Consider the following 12,648-nt stretch of genomic DNA (forward strand, 5'->3'; position numbering starts at 1 on the left):
CCATTTCTTTCATTAAAAAAAAAAAAAAATTTAAAGACAATGTTAATCATGTGCTACAGGGCTTGCTTGTCCTATGCCCTAGCCATCCACTTCATTCATTCTGCCAGCTACATTAAAGCATCTATTTGTTTTTCAACCAAGTCAAGCTTTTACTTCATTTCGATCTTTGACTTTAGTCTGTTATATCCAAGTATTTTTCCCCTTGTACTTTTCACATAGTAGTTCATTTTTTTTCTCTTCAGGTGTTGATGAACTGTCACTTAAGCTAACATGGATATGAGAGGGAAGATGTATTAGAGGTTTAAGGAGAAAAGAAAACATTCTCTCCTTAAATCTATTTAGGAATAGTTTGGAACATTTCGAGAATATATGATGATTGTTGACTGTATTTTGTATTCACATTTATGTTAATTAAATATTGCTGAATAATGTAAAACCCCCAAGGCTATAGAGAAATGTCATGTATAACCACATTGTATGTGTCTGTATTAACTGAGGATTGGCTGAACTTGGCTGGCTTCTGTTTGCCAACTGTGCTACCTCCAGGACATTCAGTCCTGCATCTGCTCATTTATCAGGTAGCTCTGCTCTAAGAGGGACCCTGACAACTCTGCCTGTGAGGTTCATCTTTCTTCTGGGGACCAGTAGACTAGTCCTGGCATGTTCTTCTTATGGCAGTGGCAGAGCATAAGAGGAAACCTAGACCCAGATGTGGGATAGGACATCATCGCTTTCAGCTCATTCAATTGCCCAAGTTAGCTGGAGGCCAAACCTAAGGGAAGAGAACCCTGAAAAATTACATGAATTAGTGAGGGAAGAAGATTTGTGGCTGATAATGCAATCTACTTCCTGTTTATTTTTTTATCATTATTTAACTAAACAAGGTGCTAGGTGATGTGGACATGATGGTTATTAATCAAAATGTTTTGGTTTTATTTTGTATATATCTTCAAACTTCAGCTATGATGAAATTATAAGATAAATTAATCCCTGACCTGTTATCCTAAAAAAAAAAAATTGTACATACAGCAATTAGAAGTTTTATTAAAGGTTCATTTTTTTTCCAATGTACTATGAACTTCACAGAGACAGGTTTTTTTTTTTTTCTAATCTTTCCTTTATTAATTACTGCAGTTTTGCCATCTACTACCTCCTACTCTACTCATGGAGTTTAAAGTTTTGCTTTTTAACTTTTTGAATTAGTAATTAAATTGAATATTAAGTAAGGACAGACAGGAAAATAATTAATATCAGTCTATGCAAATATAAAATGGATGGGCAAAATGGAGGGCCAAATACAGAAAGTAAAAGTGCACATTTCAATATTTGAGTATAATAGATTTAATACCTTCCTTGGTTCAGTTTTCTTTATCATAGCACCAGGTAAAAGATTTATCCTTGTTTTGTTTTTTTGTTTTTCCTTTAGATACTTCATTGACTACAATGCTGAAGATGATAGATTTTTTAACATTGATGCCAACACTGGAACCATTAAGACTACCAAGGTTCTTGATAGAGAAGAAACTCCATGGTACAACATCACAGTTGCTGCTTCAGAAAATGGTAAACTTCTTTATTTTATGTACCATAGAAAAGATGTCACTTAAACATGAAGATTTATGCTGAGATTTTCTCCAGAGCAGAGCTTTCATGATTTTTATTCTTTTAATGCACCTAACAGAGTGCACAGAATGTATTAGACACAGTTACTCATTGTCAGATGCGATTAGTAAATCTTATATCTTTTCCTTTACTATAATCTCTGCATAATGGTAGAAAGTTGATATCACAGAGTACTTAGTCTGCATCACTTAATCAAAATATCTAATTCTCTTAATTGTGAGACTTGCTTTGTCATGTGCTTGTGCTTATGCCTTACTTAAGTAGAAGAAGAATGCTTCATATACAGTGAAGCAGTTAGGAAAATAAAGAGAAGAAAAGAAAATTTAACATTTTACTTGAATGATTTTGTCAATACAACACCTTTCTTCAAGCTTCAATTGACTCTTAGAAATTTTACAGTAAAGGAATAGCTCTTGATATTTCAACAGGCAGGTCTAAGTCATTTTTAACAAATGTACACCACCATACAACTGAGGAAGGCCGTTGTTTGATCCTCATCCAGAACACTGCATTGTGCTAAATAACCACATTATTAAAAAAGTATAAATATCAACAATGATCTCAAAGTTCAAAGATATGCATAAATGTTTTCAAATGAAATTAGAATAAAGCTCTAGGAAAATGGATCTGCTATCAAGAAATTGAAGTATGTATTTACATGTTGAGAAAGAATTCAAAGGTATAAACTGCCCCAAGTTTACTATTATACATGAAAAATGAAAGTGAAAGCATTAATTGATCCATCATGTCTGACTTTTTGTGACCCCGTGGACTATAGCTCCCCCGACTCTTTGGTCCAAGGAATTTTCCAAGCAAGAATACTGGAGAAGGGGATTCCAGTATTTGTTTGGAGAAGGTTATCATTTCCAAACACCAATACAGTATACTAACACATATATATGGAATTTAGGAAGATGGCAATGACGACCCTGTATGCAAGACAGGGAAAGAGACACAGATGTGTATAATGGACTTTTGGACTCAGAGGGAGAGGGAGAGAGTGGGATGATTTGGGAGAATGACATTCTAACATGTATACTATCATGTAAGAATTGAATCGCCAGTCTATGTCTGATGCAGGATACAGCATGCTTGGAGCTGGTGCATGGGGATGACCCAGAGAGATGTTACGGGGAGGGAGGTGGGAGGGGGGTTCATGTTTGGGAATGCATATAAGAATTAAAGATTTTAAAATTTTAAAAATAAAAAAAAAAGAGAGAAAAAAAAAACAAAACAAAAGCATCAATTCTTTGGTGGTCAGCTTTCTTTGTAGTTCAACTCTCACATCTATACATGACTACTGCATAGCCTTGACTAGATGGACCTTTGTTGGCAAAGTAACATCTCTGCTTTTTAATATGCTGTCTAGGTTAGTCATAACTTTCCTTCCAAGGAGTAAGCATCTTGAAATTTCATGGCTTCAGTACCCATCTGCAGTGATTTTGGAGCCCCAAAAAATAAAGTCTGCCACTGTTTCCCCATCTATTTGCCATGAAGTGATGGGACCAGGTGCCATGATCTTAGTTTTCTGAATTTTGAGTTTTAAGCCAATTTTGCACTCTCCTCTTTCACTTTCAAGAGGCTCTTTAGTTCCTTGTTTTCTGCCATAAGGGTGGTGTCATCTGCATATCTGAGGTTATTGATATTTCTCCTGGCAATCTTGATTCCAGCTTGTGCTTCATACAGCACAGTGTTTCTTATGATGTACTCTTTATATAAGTTAAATAAGCACAGTGACAATATACAGACTTGACATACTGATTTTCTTATTTGGAACCAGTTTGTTTTTTCATGTCCAGTTCTAACTGTTGCTTCCTGATCTGCATACAGATTTCTCAAGAGGCAGGTCAGGTGGTCTGGTATTCCCATCTCTTTCAGAATTTTCCTCAGTGTATTGTGATCCACACAGTCAAAGGCTTTGGCATAGTCAATAAAGCAGAAGTAGATATTTTTCTGGAACTCTCTTATATAAGATGAAATTATACTCTTTCTTCTGCCCTCAGAAGATATAAGAAATTTTTACAAAATATTCAAACTTCATTTAGAAATACTTTACATACTGTATGATTTACCTTTTTATAGTGTATCAGTTCAGTTCAGTTGCTCAGTCATGTCCGACTCTTTGCGACCCCATGAATCACAGCACGCCAGGCCTCCCTGTCCATCACCAACTCCCGGAATTCACTCAGACTCATGTCCATCGAGTCTGTGATACCATCCAGCCATCTCATCCTCTGTCGTCCTTTTCTTCTCCTGCCCCCAATCCCTCCCAGCATCAGAGTCTTTTCCAATGAGTCAACTCTTCGCATGAGGTGGCCCAAGTACTGGAGTTTCAGCTTTAGCATCATTCCTTCCAAAGAAATCCCAGAGCTGATCTCCATGTCTAATGACTATTAGTATATTCAGTTATCCATCAGTTGTCAAAATGGATTTTAGAATGTATTGACTACTTCAGAAAGAAATCCTGCATCCCTTAGTCATCATGTTCTAATCCCTCTTGCCCATGCCTCAATCCAAGGAGCCACCACTCTAAGTGTCTGTTTTTATAGATGTCTTTTCTCTATAGGCTGCTGTAACAGTAGGTCATAAACCTAGTTCTTAAACAGCAAACATTTATTTCTCACAGTTCTGGATGCTGGAAGTCCAAGATCAAGAGGCCAACAGATTTGGTGTCTGGTGAGAACACAGTTTCTGTCTCCTAGTGGTATACTCACACGGTGCAAGAAAAAGGGATCTCTCTGCAATCTCTTTTATAAGGGATCTAATCTCCCTCATGAGTGTTTCACTCTGAATTTGGTGGAGAAAAAAAAACTCAGTCTACAGCAATAGTTTTTCCTTTAATTGGCATCTTATATAAAACAATCACATAACATGTAGTTCTTTGTGCCTGGCTTACTTCACTTAGTGCATCATTTTCAAAGTTCATTTACATCGTAGCATGTATCTGTGTTTCGTTCTTCCTTACTGCTAAAAAGCTTTCCTTTATTTGCATATACTGTATTTTATGTATCCATTCACCACTTGATAGACATTTGGGTTGTTTCTACTTTTTGCCTAATTTGAAGAATGTTGTCATAAGCATTGATATGGATGTTTTTGTGTGAATGACTTTTCATTTCTCTTGAGTTATTCCACTAAGAGTGGGATTGCAGAGTCATACAGAAACTGTGTTTAAATCTTTGATGAATTGCCAGACTGTTTTCCAAAGTGACTAAATTTTACATTCCCAGCAGCACTATATGAGTGTCCTAGTTATTCTATATTGTTACCAATATTTAATGTTCCATACTTTTCTGATCATGATCATTCTATTAGATGTGAGGTGATAGCTCATTGTGGTTTATGCACTTTCATAATGTCTTGAATCACAAAACAATAAAGCTGCTCCAACCTTTTCTATTCTATCTGAATTTTTCATGTGTTCACCTGAAAAATCAACTCAAGTGGTTTCCATTTAGATCATTTTTTCTTTTTTTCTCTCTTTTTTTTTTTTTTTACAGGTCATTGAAATGATGTTTTTATTGAAATGATGTTTTTATCTTATTTGTATGTCCATCTACTTAAATCTTCATACTCTACTATTTCTAGTCATCAGGAAGTCAGGGTAGATCCCTTTTTTTTTTAAATTTTAAAATCTTTAATTCTTACATGCGTTCCCAAACATGAACCCCCCTCCCACCCCCCTCCCCACAACATCTCTCTGGGTCATCCCCATGCACCAGCCCCAAGCATGCTGCACCCTACGTCAGACATGGACTGGCGATTCAATTCTTACATGACAGTATACATGTTAGAATTCCCATTCTCCCAAATCATCCCACCCTCTCCCTCTCCCACAGAGTCCAAAAGTCCGTTATACACATCTGTGTCTTTTTTCCTGTCTTGCATACAGGGTTGTCATTGCCATCTTCCTAAATTCCATATATATGTGTTAGTATACTGTATTGGTGTTTTTCTTCCTGGCTTACTTTACGCTGTATAATTGGCTCCAGTTTCATCCATCTCATCAGAACTGATTCAAATGAATTCTTTTTAACGGCTGAGTAATACTCCATTGTGTATATGTACCACAGCTTTCTTATCCATTCATCTGCTGATAGACATCTAGGTTGCTTCCATGTCCTGGCTATTATAAACAGTGCTGCGATGAACATTGGGGTACATGTGTCTCTTTCAATTCTGGTTTCCTCGGTGTGTATGCCCAGCAGTGGGATTGCTGGGTCATAAGGTAATTCTATTTGCAATTTTTTAAGGAATCTCCACACTGTTCTCCATAGTGGCTGTACTAGTTTGCATTCCCACCAACAGTGTAGGAGGGTTTCCTTTTCTCCACACCCTCTCCAGCATTTATTGCTTGCAGATTTTTGGATCGCAGCCATTCTGACTGGTGTGAAGTGGTACCTCATTGTGGTTTTGATTTGCATTTCTCTAATAATGAGTGATGTTGAGCATCTTTTCATGTGTTTGTTAGCCATCTGTATGTCTTCTTTGGAGAAATGTCTATTTAGTTCTTTGGCTCATTTTTTGATTGGGTCGTTTATTTTTCTGGAATTGAGCTGCAGGAGTTGCTTGTATATTTTTGAGATTAGTTGTTTGTCAGTTGCTTCATTTGCTATTATTTTCTCCCATTCCGAAGGCTGTCTTTTCACCTTGCTTATATTTTCCTTTGTTGTGCAGAAGCTTTTAATTTTAATTAGATCCCATTTGTTTATTTTTGCTTTTATTTCCAGAATTCTGGGAGGTGGATCATAGAGGATCCTGCTGTGATTTATGTCTGAGAGTGTTTTGCCTATGTTCTCCTCTAGGAGTTTTATAGTTTCTGATCTTACATTTAGATCTTTAATCCATTTTGAGTTTTTTTTGTGTGCGGTGTTAGGAAGTGATCTAGTTTCATTCTTTTACAAGTGGTTGACCAGTTTTCCCAGCACCACTTGTTAAAGAGATTGTCTTTTCTCCATTGTATATTCTTGCCTCCTTTGTCAAAGATAAGGTGTCCATATGTGTGTGGATTTATCTCTGGGCTTTCTATTTTGTTCCATTGATCTATATGTCTGTCTTTGTGCCAGTACCATACTGTCTTGATGACTGTGGCTTTGTAGTAGAGCCTGAAGTCAGGCAAGTTGATTCCTCCAGTTCCATTCTTCTTTCTCAAGATTGCTTTGGCTATTCGAGGTTTTTTGTATTTCCATACAAATCTTGAAATTATTTGTTCTAGTTCTGTGAAAAATGTGGTTGGTAGCTTGACAGGGATTGCATTGAATTTGTAAATTGCTTTGGGTAGTATACTCATTTTCACTATATTGATTCTTCCGATCCATGAACATGGTTTATTTCTCCATCTATTAGTGTCCTCTTTGATTTCTTTCATCAGTGTTTTATAGTTTTCTATATATAGGTCTTTAGTTTCTTTAGGTAGATATATTCCTAAGTATTTTATTCTTTTCATTGCAATGGTGAATGGAATTGTTTCCTTAATTTCTTTTTCTACTTTCTCATTATTGGTGTATAGGAATGCAAGGGATTTCTGTGTGTTGATTTTATATCCTGCCACTTTACTATATTCATTGATTAGCTCTAGTAATTTTCTGGTGGAGTCTTTAGGGTTTTCCATGTAGAGGATTTTTCAATATAATATTTCTCTTTGAAAATGAGGATTTACTAATTAGTTTTAAATGAGTATTATAAATAATACATGAACGGATTCATTTGTTATCATTCTGGTTAATTTTCATTTTCAAAATGGCCAGAATAGTTCTAGAATTGCATGTGCTTACTTTCCAGGAACAATAAAATTACTGCCATATGATAAAGCCTCATTTAAAATTAGTCTTAAAATAAAGGAATAAGTGGATTGATAAATTGAAGCATATGCAATGGAGATATTGAAAAGTTTCCAAAAGTATTGTATAGTTATTCTTGCAATCAGGCTCCATGTGTAGAAGATGGGAGGGGAAAATCCCTGGAGAGAATACTTGCTTGTCAGAAACAGTAAGGACTTATTTTATAACATCAAATTCAACTCCAGAGGTATTTTGATCAGAAACTTTACTTTCATTCACTTAAATCTCATCTCAACCCGTATAATATTTGCATCAAGACAAAGCTACTTTGTAAATATACATGAGTTCAAGGGTATCATGAAAAGTATATTTGCAATCGCTACCAAAGGAAACCAAAGGGAATGTTAAGTTTTACTAAAGTAGCATCTTAGGTATGTACTTACTTTCTTTTTTTTAATTACTAATTGGTAGATTTCATATGGGAAATGAGTTAATACACATCTACTAAGTAAAACAGTACAGTAAATTGTAATATCATAAATTTTACAGTTGGTAATAAAGAAGCCTTAGAGACACCTCAATGAGCATTACTAAAACATAATTTAATCCTAATCATAAACAGGTATGTAGAAAGAATGGGCGCTAGTTAAGATTTTATAGCTATACTGGGAAACTGTGTTTAGAAAAGTGCACATTCACCTACTGATGGCTTGGCCTAAGTGCCTATTAAATAGAGTTGGGAGCTCTTCCACATACAATTGTTTGTAAGCATTAACAGGAGCTATGTCATAAAACTATTTTCTGGTATATTTCATTTTGGATACTGTTTCAACAGAACTTTTTAAAAGGCTGTACTTTTTTAGTGCATTTTAGGTTTAGTAAAATTCAAAGAAATGAACAATGATTTCCTATGTATCTTCTGCACCTATACATGCTTAGCTTCCTCCACTATCAGTATCCCCCACCAGAGTGATGCATTTGTTACAACTGATGAGCCTACACTGACACATCATAATCAACCAATGTCTATAGTTTGTTGTAGGGTTAACTCTTATTATTCTATGGTTTTGGACAAATGCATAATGGCATATACCCACTAACATAATATCATATAGAGTATTTTGACTGCACTAAAATGTTCTGTGCTCCATCTGTTCATCTCTCTCCATCTCTACCCCTGATAACCACCTATCTCTTTATTGACTCCATAGTTTTGCCTTTTCTAGAACATTATATAGTTGGAATCATACGGTATGTGGACTTTTAGGTTGGCTTTTTTCACTTAGTAATATAGATTGAAGTCTGTTCAAATCTTCCATGTCTGTTCCAGTTTTGATAATGCATTTCTTTTTGCACTCCGTAATATGAAATTGTCAGTCTGCACCAGTTTGTTTACCCATTCATCTACTGGAAAACATCTTGGTTGTCTCCAAGTTTTGGCAATGATAAAATAATGTTGCTATAAATATACATGTGTAGGTTTTTGGGTGGACAGATGTTTTCAGCTCCTTTAGGTAAATACCAAACTCTGCAATCCCTGGATCATATGGTAAGAGTATGTTTAATTTTATAAGAAATGAATACTGTCTTTTGAAGTGCTTGTGCCATTTTGAATACCCACCAGGTATGAATGAATAAGGGTTCCCATTGTTCCACATTCTAACTAGCATTTGGTGGTGTCATTATTCCCTGGATTAGCACCACTCCAATAGATACATATTGGAATATTGTTTTAACTTGCATTTTTTTCTGATGATATATATGTGGGGCATCTTTTCATAAGGTTATGCCATATGTGTGTTTTCTTTGGTGAAGTATTTATTAAGATCTCTGGCCCATTTTTTAATCATGTTGTTTGTTTTCTTAACATTTAATTTTAAGAATTCTTGGCATTTTTTTTTTTGGATAGCTAATTTATCAGATGTGTCTTTTGCAAATATTTTCTCCCAAACTTTGTCATATCTCCTCATTCTCTTGACATTGTCTTTTAAGAGCAGAAATCAAATTTTTAAAAATCTTAATGTAACAATTTTGAGGAGACTGTTGCTCTATGGAATTATTATTAGAAGTTAATGCTTTAAAATAGTCTACCCACTACCTAGGGGCTTGTGGCAGTAACAGAAATGTTCTTCCTCTGGGCAGATGAAGCGATGCACCTGATTTAAGAGAGAACAGGAGCAAAGCACCTTTGTGCAAAAGAAAAAAAAGCAGGAACTCCAAAAATCTTGCTGCTTTCTTGAGGCGAACAGGCCTTATGCTAGAAGACCATGTGGAGGTTGAGGGTGCCACAGCTGGGCATCTATTGAGCATGCAGGTGGGGCTCAGGTGCAATGCAATTGTTAACTACATGGTGTTTGATCTGCCTTCCTTCATCCTGTGGTTTTTAGGTCACAGTGATTATTCAGTTGCCCAGTCATGCAAGAAAGGCAGGAACCTTGGGTCTGGTCTATGATTATCTTTTATTTGTTGTTGTTCAGTTCCTAAGTTGTGTCCAACTCTTTGTGAGCCCATGGACTGCAACATGCCAGACCTCCCTGTCCCTCACCATCTCCCAGAGCTTTCCCAAACTCATGTCCATTAAGTCAGTGATGCCACCCAACCATTTAATCCTGCCCTTCACTATCTCCCAGAGTTTGCTCAAATTCATCTCCACTGAGTCGGTGGTGCAATCTAATCATTTCATCCTGTCACCCCAACTCCTTGTGTCCTTAATCTTTCCCAGCATCAGGGTCTTTTCCAATGAGTTGGCTCTTGACCTCAAAGAGGTGCCAAAAGTATTGGAGCTTCAGCTTCAGTAACAATTTACTACTGTAGCTAAACATAGTGAAAGTGAAAGTGATGTCTCTCAGTCGTGTCCGACTCTGCGACCCCGTGGATTGTAGCCCACCAGGCTCCTCCATCCATGGGATTCTCCAGGCAAGAGTACTGGAGTGGGTTGCCGTTCCCTTCTCCAGGGGATCTTCCCAACCTAGAGATGGAACCCGGGTCTCCTGCATTGCAGGCAGGGGCTTTAACCTCTGAGCCACCAGGGAAGCTAAACATAAATAGCAGCAGCTATTTTCACTGGTATATTGTGCTTTACAGCCATGTCATTCTAAGAAAAATCCCCGTGAAATAGAAAAAAACAGATATTATTCTTGCTTTATAAAAAAAAAAAAAAAGAGAGAGAGAGAGACTTATACAAATCTGAATATTTTTGTTCCTAGATCTGTGTTCATTCTATGTCAGCTGATGTTCATTGAACCCAAGTACTTGTCAGGTATTTTAACTGGTTGAGATTTATCTTATTATTTTGAAAATTCATTCTGTGACATAAAGAATACACTAGGAATCAAATAAGTTCAATATATATGTCTTTGGTCAGGGGAATAGAAAGTGGTGTCTCATTATCACATATCAGAGTTCTCAGGGAAGAGGACTTTCTTGATAAATTCCTGCAGAACATTTCTGTTACAGCTAACAATGTAATCCATAATAGAACTATTTGGTAACTTCTGTTACTTTTCTGTTGATGTGTAACAAATAGTCACATGATTTCTGTAGGTCAGAAGTCCAGGAGGGTTCAACTTAGTCCTTTGCTTAAAATCTGGAAAGACTGAAGTTGTGTGTCAGCTGGGCTGGCGGTCTCTTATCTAAAGGCTCCAGGGAAGAATCTGATTTCATGCTCATTTCCCTCATTGGCAGAATCCACTTCATTGAGGATGTAGGTGGGAGGGTTATTATTATTATTATTTTTTCCTGGATCTTAGCTGGGAGAGCGTTCTTTTAGAAGCTACCTGAATTTCTTCTTCAAGCATGCAATTGTGTGTCAAGTCCTTCTTATGTTTGAATCTCTTTCATTGTCTCTTCTGCTACCATCTGGAGAAAGTCTCTGCTTTCAGTGGTTTTTCACATGATTGAGTCAGGCCCACTCCAATAATCTTTGTACATTAAGGTCACCTTCCTTGAGACTTCAGTTACATCTGCAGAATTCCTTCACAACAGGACCCAAATTAACATCTAGTTGAATAATCGAGGGACAGGAATCGTAAGCTAGAATCTTTAGAATTCTGCTTCCCATGACCCTAAAACGTCTGTAAAATTTGGGATAATTTTTTATAGAATAATGAATATTCTTTCTAATTTGGATGTCATGGCTTACTTTTCCTTTTATATGACTCCTCAGTAAAATAAAGGCACTAGTAGGCACTCAATAAGTAGTTCTTAACATGTTTTTTCAAATGACTAGCTCTCATCTCCCTCCATTTCCTTGTTAATGCCTCAGTTCAGGATAATGTATATTTTTATTCTAACTGCTTTTCAGAAATGCCACTGTGTTCATCAGTTCATAATAGCTAAGTTCAATGAATAGTCTTCATTTCTTATCTCCCTGATTTCTTTGTGATATCTGACTATGTTAATCATCCTCTTTCCTCTTGGAATGTTCTACTTCCTTGGCTGCCATTCTAGTACTTTGGAATGCTGTACTTTATCATCTGTGTTCTAAGGAATACATTAACTGACTCACTCAGAATGCAGTAATAAATGATACCTGCTAGGGAGTGTAGTATTTTAGGGGCTAATCATATAGAGGGATTATTTTGTCTTTGAGGAATTTAAGAGCCTAATGCAAAAGACGGGGTAGCTGAATAATTGCATTATGGATAATCACTGTGAGGATAAGTTTTTTTAGGGACTAGAGAAGCATGAAAACGTGGTGGCTTAATCTCTTTGTGAGGACCAGTGAAGATTTCATAGAGAGTACAATGATTGCATTGAGTCTTGGGGTGAAGGATGAGTAAAGGTTAGCCTGCATTCTGCTCTCAAAATAGTGGCTCAGATGGTAATGAATCTGCCTCCAATGCAGGAGACCTGGGTTCTATCACTGGCCTGAGTAAATCCCCTGGAGGAGAGTATGGCAACCCACTCCATTTTTCTTGCCTGGAGAATCCCCATGGACAGAGGAGTCTGGCAGGCTATATAGTTCATGGGGTCTCAGAGTCAGACACGACTGAGGACTATGCACAGCACAGAAAAACAGAACAAATAGGATTCAGAACCAAAGTGAAAGTCACTCAGTTGTGTCTGACTCTTTGTGACCCCATGGACTACGCACTCCATGGAATTCTCCAGGCCAGAATACTAGAGTAGGTAGCCTTTCCCTTCTCCAGGGGATCTTCCCAACCCAGGGATCAAACCCAGGTCTCCTGCACTGCAGGCAGATTCTTTACCAGCTGAGCCACAAGGGAAGCACAATAATGTATTA

The 12,648-nt window shown here is 36.8% G+C and overlaps 1 protein-coding gene across 3 annotated transcripts in view; it reads left to right on the forward strand.

The window, feature by feature from the left end:
* CDH18 (cadherin 18) overlaps positions 1-12,648 on the forward strand; it is a 604,406-nt gene that overhangs the window by 512,107 nt on the left and 79,651 nt on the right. For all 3 annotated transcript variants that reach the window (XM_018065791.1, XM_018065792.1, XM_018065793.1), the window contains exon 8: positions 1,427-1,563. In XM_018065791.1, coding sequence (XP_017921280.1) covers positions 1,427-1,563 — 137 coding nt within the window. The remainder of the gene's footprint in view (positions 1-1,426; positions 1,564-12,648) is intronic.

The sequence above is a fragment of the Capra hircus genome, chromosome 20 (genome assembly GCF_001704415.2).
Source record: "Capra hircus breed San Clemente chromosome 20, ASM170441v1, whole genome shotgun sequence".
Taxonomy (NCBI): domain Eukaryota; kingdom Metazoa; phylum Chordata; class Mammalia; order Artiodactyla; family Bovidae; genus Capra; species Capra hircus.